The 25,834-nt window shown below is 43.6% G+C and overlaps 1 protein-coding gene and 1 pseudogene across 2 annotated transcripts in view; both read right to left on the bottom strand.

The window, feature by feature from the left end:
• Positions 1–24,515: 24,515 nt before the first annotated feature.
• Positions 24,516–24,850, bottom strand: LOC308269531 (large ribosomal subunit protein eL36-like; annotated as a pseudogene). The gene has a single exon. The product of its transcript is annotated as a large ribosomal subunit protein eL36-like (transcript).
• Positions 24,851–24,862: 12 nt separating this feature from the next.
• Positions 24,863–25,834, bottom strand: part of FAM186A (family with sequence similarity 186 member A) — a gene marked incomplete at both ends in the record, with an annotated part of 81,616 nt that continues 80,644 nt past the window's right edge. Inside the window, one exon of the mRNA XM_080704891.1 lies at positions 24,863–24,901. Coding sequence (XP_080561017.1) covers positions 24,863–24,901 — 39 coding nt within the window. The remainder of the gene's footprint in view (positions 24,902–25,834) is intronic.

Below are 25,834 nucleotides of genomic sequence, written 5' to 3'. Positions count from 1 at the left end.
CACCGGCGGCGGCAGCAGCAGTGAATTCACCGAGTCCAGTACAGCTACATCTGCGTACTCAAGAACAGTGAGTCAAATTGCGGGCCACAGAGGAGAAATCGCAGTATTGGGCCTCCTGGGACTTGACCCAGTGAGGGAGTGGTGGTGGCAGAGATATCACACCATAGGAGAACGTGCAACCTGGCACCCCCCATAGTTTAAAGCAGCCTCTATCGACTCCCTGGGTCGGAGACTCTGTGATACAACCCAGTAAAGGAGTAGTGGGGTCTGAGATAATACAGACTCGAGATCCAGAGCACCTTAAGTGAAGCCATAGTGACCCAAGGGAAGAACCCAGAGAAGGCACAAACCTCCGAAATCATGGGAAAGAGGAATAACACTGGAGCAATGAATGTGCACAACCCCACAACATCAGAACCTGATAAAACAGAAAATCAGAGATTTCTAGAAGATCAAATCAGGAAAATAACTGTAGAAATAATAGAGGTGCTTCGAAAAGAACTCAGAGAGAGCCAAAAAGAGATAAAGGATGCAATTAATGAAGTAAAGGCCTCAATTCAAAGCACAAACAACCGATTAGACCACATGGGGAACAGAATCTCGCTCTTAGAAGATGAGCAATCCAAAAATGAATGCATAGTTTCTAATCTAGAAAAAAATATCCGACAGCAGGAATCTGATATTGAAGAAATATGGGCCCGTTTTAAGAGAGCTAACCTAAGAATAATTGGAATAGAGGAGGGAAAAGAAAGTGATACCAAAGGGATCAACAATCTCTTCAAGGAAGTAATAGCAGAAAATTTTCCAAATATAGAGCAGGAGGTTGATGCACAGATCCAGGAAACTTATAGAACTCCCTTTAGACAGGATCCGAGAAGAGGATCCCCACTCCATATAATTGTCAAAATGACCAATGTGGAAGCCAAGCAGAGAATCTTAAAGGCAACAAAAACAAAGGGCCAACTGACATTCAGAGGCAAACCAATTAGAATCACTCCAGACTTCCCAAACCAAGTCATGAGAGCCAGAAGGGCTTGGAGTAACATATTCCAAACTCTGAAAGAAAACAACTTCCAGCCAAAAATTTCCTACCCAGCAAAACTTTCTATCAAATTAGATGGAGAAATAAGAAGCTTCCATGACAAACAGAAACTGAAGGAATTTATGTCTTCAAAACCAGCGCTAGAGAAAATACTCAAAGAGATTAACTACAAAGAAGAAATAGGTAACACTCACCAGAACCAGAGAAACAAGAGTTTCCATCCAACAGACAACTAAGATTGGTTATCTGTGGAGATTCATTATTTATGTTAGTCTTTTACCTATCTCTAAGTTGTATTGTTTGCCTTTATTGTTGTTAATTTTTAGGATTTCTAGTTGGAATATTAATATACCTTCAGATATAGCATTTGGAAATATTTTATCCAATTCTATTAGTAACTTTTAACTCTGTTTACATTGTCTTTGGATATACAATATTTTCTTTTATTTTTTAGGGAGTTTGTATATTCTTCTGTTGCCTGTGCCATTGAAATCATATCCAAGAAATCACTGCCAATTTCAATGTTGTGAGGTTTTATGACCCAGATTTTCTTCTAAAAGTTTATAGTCTTAAGATTTATATTTAGGTCTTTTATCTATTTTGAGTTAATACTTGTATATGGGATTAGGTAAAGGTCCAATTTTATTCTTTTCCATGTAATTATTATTTTTCAACAATATTTAGTTAAAAGATTATTATTTCCACCACCAAATGTTCGTGGAAACCTTGTCAAAAATAACTTGACAATATAGGGAAGAATTTAGCTCTAGGCTTGTATTTAACTCCAATGGTCTGTATATCTGCCTTTAGAACAGTACTACACTGTTTCAATTATTGTAGCTTTATATGGTTTGAAATCAGAAAATATATATCTGCTAGCTTTGTTCTTTTTCAAGATCGTTTTGGGTATCTAGAGTCCATATTCCATATTAGGATAGATTTTTTTCTGAAAAATAAATATATAAATATATGATAGTTTCACCTAAAAAAACAGAAAAAAATATGCTCTAGTAAGAAAGAAAGCAAAAAGAAATATTGAAATGCTATCTTTAAATCATCAAACGCTTGGTATCAGACAAATGAAACTGTTATGTGAGATTATCATTTTTAATTTTGGATAAATTGCTATAATACTAGATGTCAACCACTAAGCCAAGCATGGGAAGGAGGGATGGGGAGAGAATGGGGTGGGGATCGGGTGGGGGCTGACTGGGCGATGTGTGCATATATGTCTACAAAAGTTTGTATCCCACTATGATGTATGAATACAGTGCACCAATAAAATAAAATTAAAAAAAAAAATCTTCAAAAAAGAAAAAAGCCTGAAGTTATATTAAGAACATTCAAGGACACTATAAACTTCAGATCTTTAAAACTGCAAAGAATCTTCAAACACTTGAACCCTTTCTCTCTCTTTCTCTCTCTTCTTTTCTTTTCTTTCTTTCTTTCTTTCTTTCTTTTTCTTTCTTTTTTTTTTTTGCAGTATTGGGGATGGAACCCAGGGGCATTCTACCTCTGAGCTACACATTCAGCCCTATTTTTTATTCTTTTATTTTGAAACAGGGTCTTGCTGAGTTGCAAAGGGCCCCACTAAGTAGTAGCTGAGGTTGTCCACGAACCATGATCTTCTGTCTCTGCCTCCCGAATGCTGGGATTACAAGCGTGCGCCACCATGCTCGGCTGACCCTTTCTTCCTAGCCCATATACCTACATTATTTCTTCCACCCATTTTCCTGGTGCTGGAAATTGAACTCAGGGCTCATATATGCTAAGCATGAATTCTACTTCTGACCTACACTCCTAGCCAAAAAAGACATTTTGAGGGCACTTTAGCAGGGAAAAAAATCTGTCACCAAGATATGCTGGTAATAAATAGAACTGTTTTCACATCTGAAGCTTTCTCTTCCTAGAATTATTAAATTAAAATTCGGCCCCACCTTTAACCAGAGTCGGGAACAAAGCTTGGATGTACCAAATTAAACAAAGTTATACAATGAGGTAATTTTTACAAAATGGCCCTATTTTGCTAGTGTTGCCAGTATACTGATCTCTTCCCAGATCCTCTCCAGTTCAGGGACTACCTGATAACACTTCCCAGCCTAATATATTAACTGTGAAAATAGCTCCATCAACTCTTAGCTGCCACAAAAGGAAAGACACAATTTAACCCCACCTTCAAAAGGCCAAGATGGTGGAAGACAAGGTAAGAAATACGAGTGATACAAATATAGGTACTGAAGAGAACCATGCACTATTACTCAAATGTTTTTGTTATGTTGTTAGTGGTTTTTGTTTGTTTGTTTTTAAGGAAAACCAGAAGATACAATTTTTTTCTATCTATTTTTCTATTTTTTTCTGTACTCCTACATCCTGGAATGACCTCTAGTATAGAACTGACATCACTTAAATTATAGTGTATCTATGGTTCTACCTAACTAATTTGATTTTAAGCTCTTTTAGGTGGAAATGTTTGAAACTTTGAATCTATAGAATTGACACAAGAGGCACTCAATAAATACTTTGCTCAAAAAATGAGCCAGATGCCAGGCATGGTGGCGCACACTTGTAATCAGAATGCTTGGGAGGCAGAGACAGGAGGATCGTGCAGGTTTGAAGCCAGCCTCGTTGGCATAAGAGACCCTGTTTCCAAATTAAAATATATTTTAAAAAATGGATCTGAGAGTGTAGCTGGAGGTAGAAGGGTTTCGAGGAAGCCCAGTACCACCAAAAAAAAAAAAAAAAAAGAGCCAGGCATGGTGGCACACGTCTGTAATCCCAGTACTTAGGAGGCTGAGATAGGAGGATTGCAGATTCAAGGACAGCTTCAGCAAGTAGTGAGACTCTCATCAACCTAGCAAGACCCTGTTTCAAAATAAAAAATAAGCTGGGCATGGTAGTGCACACTTGTAATCCCAGTACTTGAGAGGCTGAAATAGGAGGATCGCAGGTTCGAAGCCAGCCTCAGCAACTTGGCAAAGCCCTCTGAAACTTAGTGAGAATGTTTCTAAGTAAGAAATAAAATCATAGCCGGGCGTGGTGCTGCACGCTTGTAATCCCTGCGCTTGGGAGGCGGAGACAGGAGGATCACGCAGATTCGAAACTAGTTGTGCTGGCTTAAGAGACCCTGTTTCCAAATTTAAAAAAAAAGTATAAAATAGGTCTGGGAGCATAGCCTGGAGGCAGAAGGGTTTCCAGGAACCCCAGTACCACCAATAAATAAATAAATAAATAAATAAATAAATAAATAAAATAATAATGATAATAATAATAATAAAGTATAAATAAAATCAGGCTGGGTATATAACTTGGAGGTAGAATGCCTATGGGTTCAATCCCCAATACCAAAGATAAATAAATAAATAAGCCGGGTGTGGTGGCACACACTTGTAATCCCCGTGCTTGGGAGGATGAAACAGGAGGATCAAAGCCGGCCTCAGCTACTTAGTGAGGCTCTCAGCAACGTATTGAGACCCTGTTTCCAAATAAAATATAAAATAGGTCTGTGAGTATAGCCCGGAGGTAGAAAGCCTCTGGGTTCAACCCCAAGTACCACCAAAAAATAAATAAATAAATATAATAAAATAGAGCTCAGAGGTAGAATTCCCCTAAATTCAATACCTAGTACCACAAAAAAATTACTAAAGTAATTACCTAGTACCACATTATTTGTTCCTAGCAATGTAAGATTCTCTTTCTCCCTCCCTCCCTCTCTGTATACATGCCTTTTAAAGAAACTTTTTCTTCTAGCAACTTTATAACTCTTGGAAGGTCTACCTAAACATGATCATCCTTCATTCAGGCTCCACAGGAATTTAAAAAATGTTTGTGAAGGGGATGGTGGTGCATGCTTGTAATCCCAGCATTTGGGAAACTGAGACTGGAGGATCACTGTTTGCGGACAGCCTCAGCTACTTAGTGAGACCATTGCAACTCCAGTGAGACCCTGTTTCACAATAAAGAATAAAAAATAGGGCTGGGGGTGTAGCTCCGAGGTAGAATGCCTCTGGGTTCAACCCCTAGTATCGCAAAATAAAATAAAATAAAATAAGAAAAAAGAAAAAAGAGAGAGAGAGAGAGAGAGAGAGAGAGAGAGAGAGAGAGAGAGAGAGAGAGAGAGAGAGAGAGAGAGAAAGGAAGAAAGAAATCCAGGCGTGGTGGCACGCTTGTAATCCCCGCGCTTGGGAGGCGGCTTGGGAGGTGGAGACAGGAGGATTGCACAGGTTTGAAGCCAGCCTCGCTGGTTTAAGAGACCCTGTTTCCCAATAAAAATATAAAAAATAGGTCTGGGAGTGTGGCCCGGAGGTAGAAGGCTTTCCAGGAACCCCAGTACCACCAAAAAATAAAAAAAGGAAGAAAGAAAAAAGAAAATGTTTGTTAAGGGTCATCTTTTGTATCTACGTGAGATATCAGAAGAAAGTGTAATTTCATCATTCCTGAAATATTTATCATTTGTGAATAGGATTCGTAACTATGTAGATTAAAAAGTATTCCATTTCACTATTTAAAGTGAAAGACTAATACAAACTAAGACCTCTCCCCCCAAAAGGAGCACTGTCTTTAAAACTGATAACTCCCTTTGACTAACTTGAAAAGTCAACTCAATAGAACCATCTGGATTAGGCAGATTTTGAAAGCTGGAATCAGGTGCAAGACAAGAGTAGTTTAATATCTCTCACTCGGATCTGTTAAACTTGTGAACACCAATAAAGGAGGTTAGGAAGCGTGCCAGATGGTTCGCTCCTAGCACCCACAACTTCAAACTTGAGTATGTGTAGCCAGGAGGGTACAATTACCGTATATTAACCCCTACATATGTGGGCGACCGCTGCCAGCATATGTACAGAATAGCGACTTGAGAATGAGAGATCAGCTGCAACGACTGCTGTATTCTCCACATACCTCAAAAGGGCGTGAGATCTTAAACCCAGATCAGGATATTGGAAGGGGGGGGGGCGAAGAGAGGGAGAATGGCTGAAAAATGAAGAAGGAAAAGGCGCAGTTGGATATTAGAGTATTTCTCGGGGAGCATATTTTGACTTGTGATGGGCTGCCACCTTACTCATAACCAAAAAAAATAAAATAAAATAAAAAGGTTGCGTTAGAAAGGAGTGTTCCCGAAGGAAGATAAGGGGGTCCTAAGAACTCCCGCCCCAGGCAGCAGAGACTGAGCCGCGTGGGATCACTCCACCCGCCGCGCGACGCCCAGACGCGAGGCGCGCCGAGGACGGGGACTCGGACCCTGACTTCCAGGCGAGCTCGCGCTTCTTCGCCCTCCCCTCGCCTCAGAACTCCGAAGTCGCGGGAGAAACAGGGTATGGAGGGAGGTCGGGGTCTCCGCGCACGCTCGGGCTGTGGAGGATGTGGAGCGAGAAGGCCCTTACCTGCCTAAAAGCCGTCAGCTCTCTGCACAGCCCCGCCGCGGGTCCCGGGCGCTCTGCCTGGCGCACCTGTCGCCACCCAGCCGCAACACCTACAGCTCCTGCGGCCCCGCCCCGGTCCGGCTCTGAGCCCCGCCCCGGACTCCGCCCATCGCCGCGAGTGCGCGCACGCACGCCCGCCTCCTGCACGGCCTGGGGCGAGCGTGCGCGCCGCCGGCTGCGTGCGCGGAGCTCGCGGCTGCTGCGGCGCCGGGCGCGCCGGCGTTGCGAGGGGCGTGGCCTTGCCTGAGGCCCGGCCCCCGAGTCGGGCTGCGCGGCTTTAGCCTTATCCTCCCTGACTCATGGGTACCACACTGTTGGACTCAGAGGTTTGGCCTAAACTCGGCTGTAGGTCACCTAGGTTCCTGGTGCCGTCAGGGTAAGTTCTGTGCAGGGAGGATGTTTTTTTTAGGTGGTACTGGGGGTGGAACCCAGAGGCTTTCTACCTCTGGGCTATACTCCCAGAGCTATTTTTTTTTTTATATTTTTATTTGGAAACAGGGTCTCACTAAGTTGCTGAAAGCCTCACTGAGTAGCTGAGGCTGGCTTCGAACCCGTGCGATCCTCCCAAGCGCAGGGATTACAAGCGTGCGCCACCACGCCCGGCTAGGAAGGCCGTGTGGTGTAGCGGAAGGAGCTTATAAATGAATCCTGCCTCTTCCTCCTGAACGAGTGAGTTGGACAAGAGCAGATAATGCCTAAGTTCTCAAACAGCTCTGTGTTTGTTTGATTGATTTTTTTTCCCTTTGTGATGCTGAGGATTGAACTCAGGGGCATTCTACCTCCGACCTACACCTCCAGCCTGATTTATTCTTTTTCTTTTTTTGATGTTGTTGCTCTTTATTTTGAAACAGGGTGTCACTGAGTTATGAAGGGCCTCACTTAGTAGCTGAGGCTGGCCACCAACCCGGAACCTCCTGTTTCAGCTTCCCAAGTACTGGGATTACAAGGGTGTGCCACCACACCTGGTTTATTTTCTTTTTTCTTTTTTTGGTGGTACTGGGGTTCCTGGAAGCCCTTCTACCTCCGGGCTACACTCCCAGACCTATTTTATACTTTTTTTTTTTTTAATTTGGAAACAGGGTCTCTTAAGCCAGCACAACTGGCTTCGAACCTGCGCGATCCTCCTGTCTCCTCCTCCCAAGCATGGGGATTACAAGTGTGCACCACCACACCCGACTTCCGGTTTATTTTCTGTTTTGTGTGTCTCTGCACAACTCCTCTTTCATCGTAATCAATAGTAACCATAAGCCAGGCATGTACTTGTAATACTAGTACTGGTAGGCTGAGACAAAACAATTACAGGTTTAGCCTCGGCAACTTAATGATCCACTCAGCAACCTAGTTAGACTCTGATTCCAAATAAATAAAATTGGATATTGTGGCACACACCTGTAATCCCAGGATTTGGGAGGCTGAGACAAGAGAATCACAGATTCAAAGCTAGTCTCAGCAACTTAGTGAGGTTGTTAGCAACTTGGCAAGACTGTGTTTCCAAATAAATAAAATATGGCTGGGGATGTAACTCGAAGATAGAATGTCCCTGGGCTCAACCCCCAGCACTACAAATAAAAAAAAAAAGAGCCATCATGTTCATCCAATTAAAATAGAAGTACATGCCCATATTCCTGAGAAAGGGATTTAGGGTTACAGAGAGAACACTGAGCCTCAAAAGAGAAACATTCATATGCCCGAATGCAGAATAAAAGTAAGCAAACCATCTGGTGTCCTTATGAATGTGTCCTTGCCACAGTTTGCCCTATTGGCTGATGAAAAACCACAAAACTGCACTGCATTGAAGACTCTTTGGTGTCCAAGAGATGATCCTAGGCTCATAATAGTAAGATGCACTCCCCTGCATGTAAATTTAAGATGTTAATGAGATACGAAGTAACAGGATCAGAACATTCAAAGATAATGTGCAATCCCAAAGAAAACTGAGGTAAACTGCAGAACACTGCCCTGACTCCATCTTCTAGTTCAGTCCCTTCAGTCCCTTAGCTACTGTCCCCCAAAAAATGTTAAAACCCCACACCAGCTGGGCAAGGTGGCGCATGCCTATAGTCCTAGTACTTGGGAGGCTGAGACAGGAGGATCACAGGTATGCAGCCAACTTCAGCTACTTATGCCTTCTATAGCTCAGTGAGACTCTGTTTCAGAGTAAAGAATTTAAAAAGTAGGGCTGAGAGCCAGGCGTGGTGGCGCATGCTTGTAATCCTAGCATTTGGAAGTCTGAGACTGGAGGATTGTGGTTCATGGACAGCCTCAGCTACTTACTGAGGCCCTTTGCAACTCAGTGAGACCCTGTTTCAAAAAAGTAAAAAATAAGCCGGGCGTGGTGTCACACACTTGTAATTCCAGCATTCAGGAGGCTGAGACCAGAGGATCGAGGTTTGCAGACAACTTCAGCTGCTTAGTGAGGCTTTCTGCAGCTTAGTTAGACCAAGTTTCAAAATAAGTAAAAAATAGGGCAGGGAGTGTAGCTTGGAGGTTGAATGCCCCTGGGTTCCATCCCCAGACCCGCAAAAAATATATAAAATGCCTGGCGTGATAGCACACGCTTGTAATCCCAGTACTTGGGAGGCCGAGACAGGTGGATCACACAGGTTCGAAGTCAGCCTCAGCTACTTAGTGAGGCTCTTGGCAACTTAGTGAGACCCTGTTTCAAAATAAAATATAAGGAGACTTCCGGGAAGATGGCGACGGAGAAAAGCGGGGCTTATGAGCCCCGCTAACAACCAATCTCTATTGCCACAAAACCAGCGCCTTTCATAGCCAGAAAACACCATCAGCAGAGAAACAAAAAATATAATTACAAGGGACAGAGAAAAAGAGGGCTGGAAAAACGAGACACCAGAAAGAAACCAGACCGCAGTGCTGTGGCCGGAGCCACGGCGTGGAACGGCGTGAGCGCCATCTTCCCTTGCAGCACCAGGCCCCAGAGAGGAGGGGGGACTCAAAACGGAGCTCAGAGCCAGAGAGGAGATACGCCGGCCTCACGGCCGAGGACACAGCAGCAGTGCCATACTGCCAGCAGCAGCGGCGAGTTCACCGGACGGCACCAGACCAACGCACTCAACAGCCCAACAAGCTCCAGAGAGGAGCAGCGGACAGCGAGCCGAGGTGAGCCACTGCAGAACAGCCGGGAGGGATTCAGCAGATTTTTCGGCACAGGGAGCATCTAAAGCTCCCAGTGGCTGAGCTCAGCACACCCTGCAGGGACTCAGAGCAGAGCTCAAAACCAGAGAAGAAATACGCCAGCCTCACGGCCAAGGGCGTGGCAGTGGTGCCATATTGCCACCAGCAGCAACAGCAGTGAATTCACCGAGTCCACTACAGCTCCATCGGCACACTCAACAACAGTGAGTCAAATTGCGGCCCCTAGAGAAGAAATCCCAGTACAGCATTCCCAGGTACTTGACCCAGTGGGGGAGTGGTGGTGGCAGAGATGTCACACTATAGGAGAACACACAACCTGGCACCCCCCCATGGTCTAAAGCAGCCTTGATTGACTCCCTGGGTCTGAGACTCTGCGATACAACCTAGTAAAGGAGTAGTGGGGACCGAGATACCACAGACTCGAGATTCAGCACCTTAAGTGAAGTCTTAGTGACCCAAGGGAAGAACCCAGAGAAGGCACAAACTCCTGAAATCATGGGAAAGAGGAATAACAATGGAGCAATGAATGCCCACAACCTCACAGCATCAGAACCCTATAAAACAGAAATTCAGAGGTTTCTAGAAGATCAAATCAGGAAAATAACTGTAGAAATAATAGAGGTGTTTCGAAAAGAATTCAGAGAGAGCCAAAAAGAGATAAAGGATGCAATTAATGAAGTAAAGGCCTCAAAAGTACAAACAACCGATTAGACCACATGGAGAATAGAACCTCGCTCTTAGAAGATGAGCACTCCAAAAATGAACGCATAGTTTCTAATCTAGGAAAAAATATCCGACAGCAGGAATCTGACATTGAATAAATATGGGCCCATTTTAAGAGAGCTAACCTAAGAATAATTGGAATAGAGGAGGGAAAAGAAGGTGAAACCAAAGGGATCAACAATCTCTTCAAGGACGTAATAGCAGAAAATTTTCCAAACATAGAGCAAGAGGTTGATACACAGGTCCAGGAAACTTATAAAACTCCCTTTAGACAGGATCGGAGAAGAGGATCCCCACGCCACATAATTGTCAAAATGACCAATGTGGAAGCCGAGCAGAGAATCTTAAAGGCAACAAAAACAAAGGGCCAAGTGACATTCAGAGGCAAACCATTAGAATCACTCCAGACTTCCTAAACCAAGTCATGAGAGCCAGAAGGGCTTGGAGTAACATATTCCAAACTCTAAAAGAAAACAACTTCCAGCCAAAAATGTCCTACCCAGCAAAACTTTCTATCAAATTAGATGGAGAAATAAGAAGCTTCCATGAGAAACAGAAACTGAAGGAATTTATGTCTTCAAAACCAGCACTAGAGAAAATACTCAAAGAGATTAACTACAAAGAAGAAATAGGTAACACACACCAGAACCAGAGAAACAAGATTTCCATCCAACAGACAACTAAGATTGGTTATCTGTGGAGATTCATTACTTATGTTAGTCTTTTACCTATCTCTAAATTGTATTGTTTGCTTTTATTGTTGCTAATTTTTAGGATTTCTAGTTGGAATGTTAATATACCTTCAGATATAACATTTGGAAATATTTTATCCCATTCTATCAGTAACTTTTAACTCTGTTTATATTGTCTTTGGATATATTTTTTTATTTTTTAGGGAGTTTGTAGACCCTTCTGTTGCCTGTGCCATTGAAATCATACCCAAGAAATCACTGCCAATTGCAATGTTGTGAGGTTTTATGACCCAGATTTTCTTCTAAAAGTTTATAGTTAAGAATTATATTTAGGTCTTCTATCTATTTTGAGTTAATATTTGTATATGGTGTTAGGTAAGGGTCCAATTTTATTCTTTTTCATGTAATTATTATTTTTCAACAATATTTAGTTAAAAGATTATTTCCTCCACCAAATGTTTGTGGAAACCTTGTCAAAAATAACTTGACAATATATGGAAGAATTTATCTCTAGGCTTTTATTTAACTCCAATGGTTTATATATCTGCCTTTAAAACAGTACTACACCATTTCAGTTATTGTAGCTTTATGTGGTTTGAAATCAGAAAATATACATCTTCTAGCTTTTTTCTTTTTCGAGATCGTTTTGGGTATCTAGAGTCCATATTCCATATTAGGATAGATTTTTTCTGAAAAATAAATAAATAAATATATGATAGTTTCACCTAAAATAAAGAAAAAAATATTCTCTGGTAAGAAAGAAAGCAAAAAGAAATATTGAAATGTTATCTTTAAGTCATCAAAAGCTTGGTATCAGACAAAGGAAACTGTTATGTGAGATTATCATTGTTAATTTTAGATAAATTGCCATAATACTAGATGTCAATTACTAAGCCAAACATGGGAGGGAGGGTTAGGAAGAGAATGGGGTGGGGATTGGGTGGGGGCTGACTGGGAAAAGTGTGCATGTATGTCTACAAAAGTATGTATCCTACTATGATGTATGAATACAGTGCACCAATTAAAAAAAAATAGAAAAAAAAAGAAAGTAAGAAGCTATTTTATTATCTTTCTCCATGAAAATGTTTTAATTCTTATCACCAAAATTTCTATACCATAAGGAAATATTTATTTATATACTTATATATTTAATTATTTTAAGGAAGTGATATGTGAAATCAGAGCCTTTTCTCCCCTTCTTTTACTGAAATCAAGATTTTTTTTCTTCTTCAGTACTGGGGATGGAACCCAGGGGCATTCAACCTCTGAGGTACACCCCCAGCCCTATTTTTTATTTTTATTTGAAACAGAGCCTAAGTTGCAAAAGGGCTCAATAATTAGTTGAGGCTGGCCACGAACCTTCGATCCTCCTGTCTCAGCCTCCCGAGTACTGGGATTACAAACCTGTGACACCAGGCCCAGCTGAAACCAGAACTTTGTGTGTGTGTGTGTGTGTGTGTGTGTGTGTGTGTGTGTGGTACTGGGGGTGGAACTCAAAGGCTTTCTACCTCCAGGCTATACTCCCAGCCCTATTTTATTGTTAATTTTGGATAAATTGCTATAATACTAGATGTCAACCACTAAGCCAAGCATGGGAAGGAGGGATAGGGAGGGAACGGGGTGAGAATCGGGTACACACACACACACACACACACACACACACACACACACAGGACAGTCTCAGCAAGTACTGAGACTCTCATCAACCTAGTCAGACTCTGTTTCCAAATAAAAATAATAGGGCTGGGGGTGTAGTTCAGAGGTAAATGCCCCTGGGTTCCAACCCTAGTACCACAAAAAATAAAATAGAGCTGGTGGTGTAGCTTGAGCCTGGGCTCAATTTTCAGTACTACACACACACACACATGAACATGAGCCAGGTATGGTAGTGCATATCTGTGATCTCAGTACCTTGGAGGCTGAGAAAGTAGGACCACAGGTTCAAGGATATCCTCAGCAAGTAGTGAGATTCTCATCAACCTAGCAAGACCCTATTTCAAAATAAAAATAAAATAGGGCTGGTGGTATAACTTGGAGTTAGACTGCCCCTGAGTTCAATCTCCAGTACCACAAAAAAATAATAAATAAAAAGGTCTGGGGTGTTACTTAGGGATAGAATGCCCCTGGGTCTCATTCCCAGTATCACACAAACACACAGACACACAGTTTCTAAAATTCAATATTTATAGCCAGGTGTGGTGGCACACCCATGTAATCCCAGCATTCGGGAGGCTGAGACTGGAGTATCATGGTTTGAGGACAGCTTCAGCTACATAGTGAGGTCCTCTGCAACTCAGTGAGACCCGGTTTCAAATTAAAAGAATAAAAAATAGGGCAGGGGGTGTGGCTCGGAGGTCGAATGCCCCTGGGTTCCATCCCCAGACCCACACATACCAAAAAAATTCAATATTATTTATTTATTTATTTATTTATTTATTTATTTATTTATTTTGTGAGTCTGGGATAGAACCCAGGGGCATTACACCTCCAAGCTACATCCCCTGCCCTATTTTTATTCTTTATTTTGAAGCAGGGTCTCACTAAGTTGCAGAGGGCCTCACTAAGTAGCTGAGGCTGTCCGCGAACCATGATCCTCTTGTAATTCCAGCCTCCTGAATGCTGGGATTACAAGAGTGCACAACCATGCCTGGCATTTGTGTGTGTGTGTGGGGGGGGGGTACTGGGGATGGAACCCAGGAGCATCCTACCTCTGAGCTACAACCCCAGCCCTATTATTTTATTCTTTATTTTGAAACAAGGTCTCACTGAGTTGCAAAGGGCCTCACTAAGTAGTAACTAAGGCTGTCTTCAAACTGCGATCCTCCTGTCTTAGCCTCCCAAATGCTGGGATTACAAGCGTTGGCCACCACACCAAACTAGCCCAATTTTTTATTCTTTATTTTGAAACAAGGTCTGACTAAATTGTGGGGGCCTCACTAGCTGAGGCTGGCTGCAAACCTGTGATCCTCCTGTCTCAGCTTCCAAGTACTGGGATTACAAGCATGTGCCACTGTGCCTGGCTCAAACTACTTCTATTTATGTATGTATGTATGTATGTATGTATGTATGTATGTATGTATGTATTTAAGCAGGGTTTCACTTAGTTGCTAAGGTTCTCACTAAATGCTGAGGTTGGCCTCAAACCTGTGATCCTCCTGTCTCAGCCCCACAGATACTGGGATAACAGACTTGTACCACCCTACTTTTTATTATTTTGAAACCGGTCTCACTAAGTAGCTAGCTGAGGCTGTCCACAAACCACGATCCTCAGATCTCAGCCTCCCAAATGCTGGGATTACAAGCATGTGCCGCCATGCCTGGCTTTATTATTTATTTTGAAATAGGGTCTCACTAAGTTGTGGAGGGCCTCACTAAGTAGCTGAGGCTGGCTGGGAACCTGGATCCTCCTATTTTAGCCTCCCAAGTACTGGAATTACAAGCGTGCGCCACTGAGCCTGGCTAGTAATGAATATTTGAAAGTGAATTTAATTGCATTTTGTTCTAACAAGTGGGAAAGAAGATGGGAGTGGCTACAAATTTGTTAGAAAATGTTTTTTTTTTCTTTTTTATTTATTTCTTTTTTTTTTTTTTCTGTAGTACAGGGGGCATTCTACGTCTGAGCTACACCCCGCCCTATTTATTTTTTTCTTTTCTTTTCTTTTCTTTTTTTGGTGGTACTGGGGATGGAACCCAGGGGCCTTCTACCTCCGGGCTATACTCCCAGACCCATTTTATATTTTATTTGGAAACAGGGTCTCTTAAGCCAGCTGAGGCTGGCTTCGAACCTGCGTGATCCTCCTGTCTCAGCCTCCCAAGTGCTGGGATTACAAGTGTGTGCCACCACGCCCGGCTTTATTCTTTATTTTAAAACAGGGTCTCTCTGAGTTGCAAAGGGCCTCACTAAGTAGTTGCTGAGGCTGTTTGCAAACCATGATCCTCCTGTTTTAGGCTCCCAAATGCTGGGATTACAAGCTTGCACCACCACACCCAGCAGGAAATGTTCCTTAAGTCATCATTTAGCACTAAGTTATCAATTGCAACTCAATATCTGAAATAAAACAAGCCAATAATTTAAAAATTTTCTGGATAGAATTCATTCTACTTATCATTCCAATTAAAATGAGGCTGAATTAGAAGTTGTAGCCAAACTGTGTGTGTGTGTGTGTGTGTGTGTGTGTGTGTGTGTGTGTGTGTGTTACTAGGAGTTGAACCCCAGGGGCATTCTACCTATTAGCAACACCCCTAGTTCCTGTTTTTATTCTTTATTTTGAAACAGGGTCTCACTAAGTAGTTGAGGCTAGCCGCCAACCTGCAATCCTCTTGTCTCAGTCTCCCAAATACATGCCCAGCTAGCTGAAATATTTGAAATTGATTTGATTAAAATTGAATTTAGGGGTGGGCAGGCGCTGGTGGGGCACTCTTCGGCAACCCCCTCTCCACCCGGAAAGACCCTGTGGTCCGGGTCTCTGGCCCCGACCCTGGGAGGCTGGGCAGGCGCTGGCGGGGCACCCCTAGGCGACCCCCTCCCCACCTGGAAGGACCCTATGGTCCGGGCCTCTGGCCCCAACCCTGGGCGGGTGGGCAGGTGCTGGTGGGGCACCCGTAGGCAACCCCCTTTCCACCTGGAAGGACCCTGTAAAAAAGGAAAAGAAAAATTAAAAAGGAAAATATCAGAGAGGGGTCAAGGAGGCCGTGGCAGATGCCAGGATACTGGAGATGCAGACAAAACTTATCCAAATGAACTGGAATTATTGGAAAAATTCCCCGTTAAGGAGGACTGCTTCTTCTCTACATTGTTAAGAATCTTGGACATCACCTGTAAGGAGAGAGACTTTAGCAGAGACCAAGGAGAAAGGCGGTGCTGAGAGCGGTCTCCGCGTTGGCGGTGGAGACTTGTATTCAGGAGAAGCAGAAATCGGATCCTACCAACCTTATTTTCTTTTGGAGAAATTACACCAAAGGTTGAATGCTACCGTCGCGCATGCTTAGGAACACTGGACAACATTCAGAGTGGAAAAAGAGCTTGGGAAAGATTTGAAATGATGGAGGCAGTGGCAATGGCAGTGGCCAGTACTCAGGGGAGGCAGAGATCTGATGCATTACACCTGGAACCTTTGAAGTAATGACACCAGAGGCAGAAGGCTATCACCACGCACCCTCGAGAACGTGGGACAATGGGCGAAGAGGGTGCTCGGATTAGAGCCTGCCGAGGGATGAGGCCGGCGACGGACACAGCAAAGCTGGGATTGGAGCCTGCTGTGAGGCAAGGCTGGTGCTGGAGCCTCCAAGGTCGGGATTGGAGCCTGCCGAGGGGTTAAGCCGGTGCCGGGGCCAATGGCCAGCATCGGAGCCAGCTGTGAGGCAAGGCCGCTACTTGGGCCTCCAAGGCTGGGATCAGAGCCTGCTGAGAGGTTAGGCCGGTGCTGAGCCCAGCAGCCGGCATCGGAGCCTTCTGTGAGGCAAGGCCGCTATTGAGGCCTCTGAGGCTGGGATCGGAGCCTGCTTAGGGGTTAGGCCGGTGCTGGGGCCAGCGAGGCTGGGATCGGAGCCTGCCGTGAGGCAAGGCCAGTGCTGGGGCCTCCAAAGCCGGGATCGGAGCCTGCCGAGGGGTCAGGCCGGTGCCAGGGCCAGCATGGCTGGGATTGGAGCCTGCCATGAGGCAAGGCCGGTGTGGGGCCTCCGAGGCCAGGATCAGAGCCTGCTGAGGGGTTAGGCCAGTGCCAGGGCCAGCGGCAGACATCGGAGCCTTCCGTGAGGCAAGGCCGCTCTGGAGGCCTCCGAGGCCAGGATCGGAGCCTGCCGAGGGGTTAGGCCGGTGCTGGAGCTAGCGAGGCTGGCATCGGAGCCTTCCATGAGGCAAGGCCGCTATTGAGGCCTCCGAGGCCAGGATCAGAGCCTGCCGTGAGACAAGGCCGGTGCTGGGGCCTCCGAGGCCGGGATCGGAGCCAGCTGAGGGGTTAGGCCAGTCTCAGGGCCAGTGAGACCAGAATCGGGGCCTCCCATGAGGCAAGGCCGCTGCTTGAGCCAGCGAGGTCTGGATCAGTCCACCGGGTAGCCAGGCCACAACTGAGGCCGTCAAGAGTGGGATCGGTACTTGCAATGCAGCATGCACAGAGAAATATCGCAGAAAATTAAAACCATATGCTTCCCCTAATCAGCAATAACTAGGAGGAAAGGGGCAACAGGAAGTGGTTGAGCTATAGAAAGGGCCCTATAGTGAAGCAAATAAGGTGACCAATCAGAGGTTATGGAATAGGGGAGTATGGAGCCTCTTTAAAAAGCAGGAAGTACATAAACAAATGTATCAAAGTTAATCACCAAACAAGCATGGGATCGAGGGAGGGGGAGGGAATGGGATGGGGGCTGGATGAGGGCTAATTGGATGATGTGTGCTTGTATATCCTCTCAAGTCTTGTATTCCAATGTGATGTATGATTACAATGCGCCAATAAAAATAAATTTTAAAAAATAAAAATAAAATTGAATTTATTAAAAGTGGCCAAGTTGAACATGAGATTCTCATCAACCAATAGAGGCCCTGTTTCAAAATAAAAATAAAGCCTGGCATGGTGGCACATGCTTGTAATCCCAGCATTTGGGAGGCTGAGACAGGAGGATCAGGGTTCATGGACAGCCTCAGCTACTTAGTGAGGCCCTTTGCAACCAGTGAGACCCTGTTTCAAAATAAAGAATAAAAAATAGGGTTGGGGGTATAGCTCAAAGGTAGAATGTCCCCAGCTTCCATACTCAGTACCACACACAAAAAAGTAGGGATTGTGTAGCTAAGAAGTAGAATGCACTGGGTTCAATCCCCAACAGGCAAAAAAAGATCAATAGCATGTAGTTTGTTAGTTTGTGAACTGCCTCTGTCATATGGCATATATTATGCATATAATAAATACATTGTACGTGCATTTTCCTCATCTTTTTTTTTGGGGGGGGTTTACTGGGGTTTCTGGAAGCCCTTCTACCTCTGGGCTACACTCCCAGACCTATTTTTTATATTTTTATTTGGAACCAGGGTCTCTTAAGCCAACGCGGCTGGCTTCGAACCTGCGTGATCCTCCTGTCTCTGCCTCCCAAGCACGGGGATTACAAGTGTGCGCCACCACGGCTTTCCTCGTATTTTAAAATTCTGGTTTGGCAAAGAGATCAGCTAACATTAATTTCTTAGGAGATCTTTTTATTTTCCCTTAATACTGAAAACTGAACCAAGAGGCATTCCACCTCCTAGCTATACTCCCTGCCCTTTTTTTGTTGTTATGAAAAAATTCTCACTAAATTGCTGAGAATGGCCTTGAACCTCCTGTTTTAGCCTTCCAAGTACTGGCATTACAAGTGTTGCACCACCATAACCAGCTTCTCCCCCTCCACTTTGGGTACTAGGGATTGAACCCAGGGGTATTCTACCTTTGAGCTATACCCCCAGTCCTTTTTTTTTTTTTTTTTTTGAAACAAGGTTTGAGACAGACATGGTGATACACACTTGTAATCCCAGCATTTGGAAGGCTGACAGGAGGATTGCAGTTCGCGGACTGCCTCAGCTACTTAGTGAGGCCTTTTGCAACTCAGTGAGACCCTGTTTCAAAATAAAAGAATAGGGCTGAGGGTGTAGCTCAGAGACAGAATGCCCCTAGTTTCCATCCCCAGTACCAAAAAAAAAAAAAAAAAAAAGCTAGACATGGTGGCACATGCTTGTAATCCCAGTACTTGGGAGACTGAGACAAGAAGATCGTGCTGGTTCGAAGCCAACCTCAGCTACTTAGGCTCTCAGCAAATTAGTGAGATTCTGTTTCCAAATAAAATATAAAATAAGTTTTGGAGTGTAGCCTGGAGATAGAGAAAGCCCCTGGGTTCTATTTATTGGTACTAATAAATGAATGAATGAATGAATGAATAAATAAATAAATAAAACAGGGTCTCACTAAGACTGTATAATGCTAGACTCAACCCTGCGATTTTTCTGTCTCAGCCTCCCAAGTATTGGGATTACAAGTGTACACCACCCTGCCTGGCTAAGATCTTGCTTCAATATTGGATTTTCTTCAATAATTTTCATATCTGTATGGGTACACATTGTAAACCCATCCTTTGGGAGGCTGAGAGAGGAGGATCACTGATTTGAGGCCAGCCTGAACAATTTAGTGAGACCCTGTTTCAAAATAAGAAAATAAAAAGAACTGAGAGTGTATCTTGGAAGTAGAATGCCCTTGGGTTCAACCCCTAGTGGGCAGGGGAGGAAAAAAAATTAATTTTCATTACTTTTGTGTTGTATTTGAGAAAATCTAACATTCAGAAAATAGAAAAATCAATCAAATACACCACAAAAGCTATGAAAAACTTAAAAATTAGTATTATAAAATATAAATCTCAAATCAAATATTTAATTAAGTTACACATTCCACTTAATAAAAAAAATGTAAAGCTCTGTCTAGAATTCTGTTACTAAAAGTAATAAATTTATGTGTTATTAGGAATAAGGCTAGCCAGGCATGGTGGTGCATGCTTATAATCCAAGTACTTGGAAGGCTGAGACAGGAAGATCCAGGTTCATAGCCAGCCTCAACTACTTAGTGAGGCCCTCTGCAACTTAGTGAGACCCTGTTTCAAAATAAAGAATAAAAGCTGGGCGTGGTGACACACACTTGTAATCCCAGCATTTGGGGGGCTGACACAGGAGGATATCGATTCGCAGAGAGACTCAGCTATTTAGTGAGGCCCTTTGCAACTCAGTGAGACCCTGTTTCAAAATAAAGAATAAAAAATAGGGCTGTTAGGTCTGGGGGTATAGCCCAGAGGCAGACTGCCCTTGGGTTTCATCCCCAGTACTGCCACAACAACAACAAAAAGAATAAAATATAGGGCTGGGGGTGTAGCTTGGAGGTAGAACGTCCTTGGGTTAAATGCCTGACACCACAAAAGAAAAAAAAAAGGAATGAAGTTTTTGTTTTTGTACTGAGGATTCAACCAAGGGGCATTCTATATCTGAGCTACACATCCAACCCGATTTTTTATTTTTATTTTGAAATAATAGAGTCACACTACTTTCTAAGACTGTCCTCAAACCTGAAATCCTCTTGTCTCGACCTCCCCAGTACTGGGATTACAGGCGTGTGCCACCACACTCAGCTTGTTTTTTCTTTTTTAGGTACTGGGAATAGAACCCAGGCCTCATTTGTTCTAGTCAAGCCCTCTACCACTGAGTCACATTCCTGTCCTGAATAGTGGTTTTATATATTTATTTATTTATTTATTTATTTATTTATTTATTTGTGTGGTACTGGAGATTGAACCTAGAAGCATTCTACTCCAAGCCACACCCCCCAGCCTGATTTTGTTTCTTATTTGGAAACAAGGTCTTGCTAGGTTGCTGAAAGCCTCACTAAATTGCTGAGGATGGCTGTGAACCTCTGGATCCTCCTGTCTCAGCCTCCCAAGTACTGGGATTACAAGCATGCACCACCATGCCTGGCTTCCTATATATTTTTTAAATTATTTATTCTAAAAAAGTGTCTTCCCACCGGGCGTAGTGGCGCACGCTAGTAATCCCAGCATTTGGGAGGCTGAGACCAGAGGAATGGCGGTTCGCGGACAGCCTCAGCTACTTAGTGAGGCCCTCTGCAACTCAGTGAGACCCTGTTTCAAAATAAAGAATAAAAAATTGGGCAGGAGGTGTAGCTTGGAGGTCAAATGCCTCTGGGTTGCATCCCCAGAAATGCAAACAAACAAACAAACAAACAAAAAACACTGTCTTACTAAGTTGCAGAGGATGTCACTAAGTAGCTGAGGCTGGCTCCACCTGTCTCAGCCTCCCAAATACTGGAATTAAATAATGCGCCACCACAACTGGCTCACCTACGTGAAATTTTAAACTATGAAATTAATTTTGTGTGTGGGGGGGTCTGGGGATGGGACCCAGGGGCATTCGACCTCTGAGCTACAACCCCTGCCCTATTTTTTATTCTTTATTTTGAAACAGGATCTCACTGAGTTTCAGAGAGCCTCATTAAGTATCTGAGGCTGTTCACGAACCACCATCCTCCTGTCTCAGCCTCCCGAATGCTGGGATTACAAGCGTGCGCTACCACGCCCGGCTACTATGAAATTAATTTGAATGATTTTCAGGTTTTTATAGATAATGTAAAATCAATGTTACAATCACTGCAACTATGCAAAAAGTTTAAAAATGTGTTTCTTTAATCAGTGCTAAAGCTAGAAAGTTTTCATTTTAATGAATTTGTGTGAGGATAAGAAATAGTAGCTTAATAATAGAGTTAATGACAAGTAATATGGTGAAAAAAAGTTTTTTTTTGGTACTGGGGAATGAACCCAGAGGCATTCTATCTCCAAGCTACACTCCTAGCCTAGTTTTATTTCTTATTTGGAAACAGGGTCTCACTAGGTGCTGAGAGCCTGGCTAAGTTGCTGAGGCTAGCTTTGAACCTGATCTCCTTCTATCTTACCCTCTCAGTTACTAGGATTACAAGCATGCACTACCATGCCTGGCTGAAAAATCTTAAAAATTAGAATTGTCTAATGCTGATTGAATTGCAAGCAAAGTTGGCTGTAGTTAGAAGAATTCAGAAAAATCACTGAAAGTATGTGGAATCAATTGGCTGTGGAACTGTGGAAATTACCAGAGTATATTTATTATTTCTTTGTGTGTGTGTGTGTGTGTGTGTGTGTGTGTGTGTGTGTGAGTGATACTGGGGATTGAACCCAGGGGTATTCTACTTCTGTGCTAGACCCCCAGCCCTATTTATTTTTATTCTTTATTTTAGAACAGGTTATAACTAAGTGATGGAGGGCCTCACAAAGTAGCTGAGGCTGGCCACGAATCTGCAGTCCTCTTGTCTCAGCCTCCCAAGTGCTGGGACTACAAGCGTGCACCACCACACCCAGCTTTTGAATATATTTATTATTCCTAAGGTATATGTTACACACACTTTATATCAGTAAATTTTTTGTAGCCGGGCATGGTGGCGCACGCTTGTAATCCCCGCGCTTGGGAGGCAGAGACAGGAGGATCGCGCAGGTTCGAAGCCAGCCGCGCGCGCTGGCTTAGGAGACCCTGTTTCCAAGTAAAAATGTAAAAATAGGTATGGGAGTGTAGCCCCGAGGTAGAAGGGCTTCCAGGAACCCCAGTACCACCAAAAAAAAAATTTTTTTTGTAAATATATGTATGTGTAAATACACATTATCTCTCTGGAGAGCTGGTTGTCAGCCCACCCATGAGTAGTATATATTTTTATATGTCTATAACTAGGGATATGGCTCAGTGGTAGAGCACTTGCACAGCATCCGCGGGGCCTTTGGTTCTGTCCCCCCAAAATAAACACTTGATATTGCATATTACAGAGTTGATACATGTTGATTCTGAGGGGATAGGTATGTAGCTCACTCAGCAACCCCCCTTCCAAAAAAAAAATCTGTTCTTTTTCTTTTTCTTCTTCTTCTTCTTTTTTTTTTTTTGCCTTAGTACAGATTGAGTGCAGACCTACACCCCCAGCCCTATTTTTTATTCTTTATTTTGAAATAAGGTCTCACTAAGTTGTAGAGGGCATTATGAAGTAGCTGAGGCTGGCTGCTAATCTGTGATTCTCCTATCTCAGCCTCCCAAGTACTGGGATTACAGATCTGGGCCGCCACACCCGGCTTTTTTTTTTTTTTTTTAAACAAGATCTCATTAAACTGCTGAGGGCCTCGCTAAATTGCTGAGGCTGGCCTCAATCTTTCTGTTTCAGCCTCCCAAGAACTGGGGTTACATGCACCACCACACTTGGTTTAATTTGGCACATTTTTGACACATTTGACAATGTGTACAACAGTGAAATCACCACCACAATCCTGATATAGTTGTCATTCCCCAAACTCCTTTTTACCCGTTTACCATCTTCTCCCCCAGTCCTTCTCCCTAACCCAGGTACGCACTGATCTGTTTTCTGTTCTTATAATTTTTGTATAAATTTCATATAAATACATGTTATTTTTGTTCTGTGTTTTTGCTTGTTTTTTCAAAATGGAGTTTCACTGTGTTGCCCAAGACTGGTCTTGGACTTGGACTCTTGGGTTCTAGCCATCCTCTTGCCTTAGCCTCCTGAGTATGGGAACCATAGGCACATACCACCATGCCTGGCTTTCATATAAATATAGTTGATACTTTGTGCCTGGCTCTTTTTTTCACTTAGCATTATCCATGTTATTATATGTATCAGTAGTTCATCTCGTGTGTGTGTGTGTGTGTGTGTGTGTGTGTGTGTGTGTGTGTGCACATGCACCACATGCATATGCATGGTTTTGGGGATTAAACCCAAGTTTTCTACCACTGAGCTATAACCCAGCCCTTTTTTTGTGTGTGTGTGTGGGGGGGTGGGTCTGGGGATGGAACGCAGGGACATTCGACCTTTGCGTTACACTTCTGTCCTATTTTGTATTCTTTATTTTGAAACAGGGTCTCACTGAGTTGCAGAGGGCCTCACTAAGTAGATGAGGCTGGTGGCGACTGTGATCCTCCTGTCTCAGCCTCCCAAATGCTGGGATTACAAGTGTGCGCCACCACGCCCAGCTTGTTCATTCTTCTATTAGTGGTACTGGGGTTTAAACCCAGGGGCATCCTACCTTGAGCTATACCTCCAGACCTATGTTATTTTATTTTGGTACTGGGGTTAAACCCAGTGGCGTTCTACTTCTGAGCTACCACTACCCCCACCCTGCTGCCCTAATTTATTTTTATTTTGAAATGGTCTCACTAGACTTGCTGAGGCTGTCCTTGAAACTGAGATCTCCTGTCTCAGCCTCCCAAGTACTGGGATTACAAGTGTGCACTACCACACCTAGTTCTATTTTAGTTTTTATTTTGAAACAGGATATCACTAAGTTGCAGATGGCCTCACTAAACTCCTGAGGCTGGCCATGATCCTGCAATTCTCCCGATTCAGCCTCCCAAGTACTGAGATTAGAGGTATGCACCACCATGCCAGGCTTGTCCATTCCTTTTGTGTGTGTGTGTGTGGGGGTACTGGGAGTGTAACCCAGGGGCCTTTTCTACCTCTGGGCTATATACTTCCAGACTTATTTTTTTATATTTGGAAACAGGGTCTCACTAAATTGCTGAGAGCCTCACTAAGTAGCTGAGGCTGGCTTTGAACCTGTATGATCCTCCTGTCTCAGCCTCCCAAGGGCAGGGATTACAAGCATGCGCCACCATTTTTAATGCTAACTTGTATATTCCATTGTGTGGACATAGCATAATTTGTCAGCTCACTAGTTGATAGACATTTGGTTTGTTTTGGGTTGTTTCTCTCTTTAGGTAACTTCCCAGTTAAGCTGTTATGAACATTTACATTACAGTCTTCATAAAGACATGTTTTCATTTCTCTTGGGTAAATATTTAGGAATGAGTTTGCTGGGTTGCTATGATATTGTGCTTTTTTTTTTTTTTTTTTTTTTTTTTTTTTTTTTTTTTGCTGTGAAGACGTTTATTTAGTGGGGGGGGGGGGCTCGGTCCTTCTTGGCCGCCGCTTTCCTCATGGCGGCCAGGACGCTGCTCAGCTCCTCCTGCTTCCTCTTGGCGCGGATGTGTGTGCCCACCCTTTTCTTGATGAACTTGAGGGTCCGCTTGTCCTTGGAGACCTTGAGCAGCTCCATGGCGCGGCGCTCATAGGGTGCAAAGCCGCACACCTCGCGGATCATGTCCCCGCACGAACTTGGTGTGCTTGGGGAGACGCCCGCGGGCGGCCGTGCCTCGGCCGGCTCACGTTCTTGGTCACCTTGTGGCCCTTGTTGAGGCCCACGGCCGTGGGGTAGCGCAGAGCCATGGCTGCCGCTCGTCAATGGCTGCTGGGGCGGAAGCGATATTGTGCTTTTAACTTTAAAAAAAAAAAAAAAAACACCGAAAAACTTTTCAGAAGTGGGTCTACTGTTTTTGCATTCCCATCAGTAATGTATGAGAGTTCTGTTTAGTTGCTCCTAATACTACTGAGTGGTTATTGCAGGTTTTTACATTTTCCACCTGCCGTTCTAGCAGGTGCCATGATATCTCTTTGTGGTTAATTTGCATTTTTTCTAATAACTAATGATGTTCCAATTTCAGTGTCTCTGCCTTCTTTTCTATAGTTTATCTTTCTAATTTTGTTAATATTCTAAACAAATGTTAGACTCATGCTTTTTATTTCTTATTTTCAAAGTAAATTCTCTAAAGCCGGGCGTGGTGGCGCACGCTTGTAATCCCCGCGCTTGGGAGGCAGAGACAGGAGGATCGCGCAGGTTCGAAGCCAGCCGCGCGCGCTGGCTTAGGAGACCCTGTTTCCAAATATAAAAATGTAAAAAGAGGTCTGGGAGTGTAGCCCGGAGGTAGAAGGGCTTCCAGGAACCCCAGTACCACCAAGAAAAAAAAAAAAAAAAAGTAAATTCTCTAAGTTGTTTACTGTAAAAACTAATGATGTATATATATTGATGTACATATATATACATATACATATACATATACATATACATATACATATACATATACATATACATATACATATACATTTCAGTACTGGGGATGGAACCCAGAGCCATTCTACCTCCAGTCTACACTTCCAGACCTATTTTTTAGTCTTTATTTTGAAACAGGGCTTCACCTAGTTGCAAAGGGGCTTTGTAGTAGCTGAGGCTACCCAGGAACTGCGATCCTTCTGTCTCAGCCTCCCGAATGCTGGGATTACAATTGTGTGCCACCACACCCGGCACTGTTGTACATATTTTCTTTTCCTTTTTTTTTTTTGTGGGTCTGGAGGTGGAACCCAGGGGCATTCAAC

This window comes from Muscardinus avellanarius, assembly GCF_963383645.1.
Source record: "Muscardinus avellanarius genome assembly, chromosome: 11".
Lineage (NCBI taxonomy): Eukaryota > Metazoa > Chordata > Mammalia > Rodentia > Gliridae > Muscardinus > Muscardinus avellanarius.
The sequence above is the reverse complement of the archived record's forward strand: the minus strand, read 5'-3'. Positions and strand labels throughout refer to the sequence as shown.